The sequence below is a fragment of the Fonticula alba genome (genome assembly GCF_000388065.1).
Source record: "Fonticula alba strain ATCC 38817 unplaced genomic scaffold supercont2.18, whole genome shotgun sequence".
Classification (NCBI taxonomy): Eukaryota; order Rotosphaerida; family Fonticulaceae; genus Fonticula; species Fonticula alba.
The window spans coordinates 81,391-83,990 of record NW_009242988.1 but is presented as its reverse complement, the minus strand read 5'-3'; the positions used below and the strand labels follow the sequence as shown (position 1 = coordinate 83,990).

At 71.3% G+C, this 2,600-nt stretch overlaps 1 protein-coding gene across 1 annotated transcript; it reads right to left on the bottom strand.

The window, feature by feature from the left end:
* Positions 1 to 66: 66 nt before the first annotated feature.
* On the bottom strand, positions 67 to 2,229 carry H696_06090 (hypothetical protein; the record flags this gene model as incomplete). Its single annotated transcript, XM_009499852.1, has 2 exons — positions 67 to 1,100; positions 1,468 to 2,229. The coding sequence occupies 2 exons, from the start codon at positions 2,227 to 2,229 to the stop codon at positions 99 to 101; spliced, it is 1,764 nt and encodes a 587-aa protein (XP_009498127.1). The 3' UTR covers positions 67 to 98.
* Positions 2,230 to 2,600: the final 371 nt, after the last annotated feature.

The following is a 2,600-nucleotide window of genomic DNA, read 5'->3' as shown; positions in this document are numbered from 1 at the left end:
GGAGATCTCCAGACCCCGATCCCCCATGCTTCCTCGGGGCGTCACGCCCCCCCCCCCCCCCCCCCCCCCCGGGGGAGCCCTCCGGCGGCAGCCGGCACTCAGGTGTCGCGAGTCCACGGGTCGGCCTGGAGCCGAGCCTCATTGGCGGCCACGGTGTCCGGGCGCCGCGGCGGAACCGGCGTCTCGATGTAGCGCATGCCGAACATGAAGGGGCGCAGGCGCTCGGGAATGCGCACGCGCATGGTCGGCGACTCCAGGTCCACATGGGTCTCCAGCAGGGCGACGATGGCGCGCGGCACGGCGCACGCCGTGCCATTGACCGTGTGCACGAAGGGCAGCGGCCCCGGCCCGGCGGCCGGCGCCGCCGGCCCCCCGGCCTCCGGGGTGGCAGGCCCGGGCGCCTCCTCCGGCCGGTAGCGGATATTCAACCGCCGGCTCTGGTAATCCGTGCAGTCGGACGCGCTGGACACCTCGCCGAAGGACCCGCGCCCGGGCATCCACGCCTCGATGTCGTACTTGCGATAGGCCGCCGCGCCGAGGTCATCCCGCGGCATGTCCAGCACCTGGTAGTGCAGCTCCAGCCCGTCGAAGAGGTCGCGCTGCAGCTCCACCAGCTCGTCCAGCGCGCGGCCCGAATCGTCCGGACGCGTGAAGGCAAACATCTCCACCTTGGTGAATTGGTGGACCCGGTAGAGGCCACGCGACTCCTGCCCATAGGACCCGGCCTCGCGCCGGAAGCAGTGCGACACGGCCGCCAGGCGGATGGGCAGCTCGGCCTCCGGGATGATGCTGTTCATGTGCATGCCGGCCAGCGGGATCTCCGACGTGCCGACCAGGCAGTGCGTCGGCGAGGCATTCCCATGCGGCCCGGCGATCGAGTACAGCTGGCTGGCCTCCCCGCGCGGCTGGTACCCGCACCCGGCGGCCACCGACGAGTACACCAGGTCCGGCGTGGTGTATGGCGTGAAGCCGGCCTGCACCGCGCGCGACATGGCGTAGTTGACCAGCGCCAGCTCCAGCAGGGCCGCGGCATTCTTCAGGAAGTAGAAGCGCGAGCCGCTGATTTGCGCCGCGCGCTGGAAGTCGAAGAGGTCGAGTTTCTGCGCCGGAGGACAAGATCCCGACAGTGGGGTGAGTCAAAGTGGGGCCGAGACCCGGAGCATGTGTGTGTGTGTGTGTGTGTGTGTGTGTGTGTGTGTGTGTGTGCGCGCGTATGTGTGTGTGTGCGCGCGTATGTGTGTGTGTGTGCGTGTGTGTGTGTGCGTGTGTGTGTGTGTGTGTGTGTGTGTGTGTGTGTGTGTGTGTGTACGCGCGCGCGCGTGCATACGTATACGTATACGTGCGTGCACTCGTGCATGCATATACACACGCACATGCATACACACATCGATGCATGCACATACACACGCACATGCATACACACATCAATGCATGTGGTTGGGCGCATGGTTGCATGCGTGGGCGCACCTCGCCGATCTGCAGGTGGTCCGGCGCGCCGGCCGGCCGGGAGGGGGTCCCGACAAGGGCCACCTCGCGCGGCCCGGCCCCGCCAGGCGGCGAGTCCGGGTGCGTCCAATTCGGCAACTCCAGGGCCATGGGGGCCAGCCGCTCGAGGACCGACTGGCGCTCGTGCGACTGCTGGCCAAGGCGGTGCTTGGTGTCGCGGCCCGCCTCGATGAGGAACTGCCGCACGGCGGCCGCGCCCACGCGGGCCAGCTGCTCCAGGTACGCCGCCCGGGCGGCCGCCACCTCGGCCGCTTCGGTGTATGGGGGCAGGGCGAAATAGCGCTCGGCCGTGGCGGCCGCCTCGGCCACCGCCTCCGCCGAGGGGGCAGCCCCGGTGACCGGCGGCAGGCGCCGCGCCTGGACCGCCACATCGGCCAGGCACCGGCTCAGGACATTCGACCGGTTGCGCAGGGTCTGCTCATTGTACTGGGCCTCGACGAAGGCCCGATACAGGAAGGCCACCTGGGCCGGCTCGCCGGTGGCGTTGCGCTGCTGGATGTTGGCTTGCATGTCGTCCACGCGCTCGGCAATCTCGCGGAAGTTCAACCGCGGGAGCGACACCACGGTGGAGGTGTCACCAGCGTCGGGCTTGGTCTGCTGCTGCTGCTGCTGCTGCTGCTGCATGACGGCCGAGGCGCCGAGGCTGAACGGCCGGCCGGCCGCCGAGCCGGCCAGGCTGCGTCGTAGGAGGGGGGCGCAGCCGTGGCGCAGGGTGTGGAGCATCCTGTGGGAGGGGGGGGGGAGGGGGAGCGACGAGAGGGGCAGGGGCGGCGGGAGGGGGAGAGGGGTGCGCGTGTGGGTGGGTGTGGGTGTGGGTGTGGGTGTGGGTGTGGAGGGGAGGAGCAAAGGAGGGGCATGTCGCGGCAGCCCGGCAGCCCGGGGCCCAGCTCGCCAGCCCAAAAGCTGGCCGGGCGATCTGGCGCGTGTGTGCGCGCGGGGGGCAGCATCTCCCGCCGCCCCTCTCCGCGCCGGGGACGGGACCAGGCCCCGCCGGGGGGGGGGGGGGGGGGGGGCCGGGGGGGGGGGGGGGGGGGGGGGGGGGGGCGCGGGGGGTGCCAGGCGTCTCTGCACGCAGGAGCACCGCGGAAGGCAGG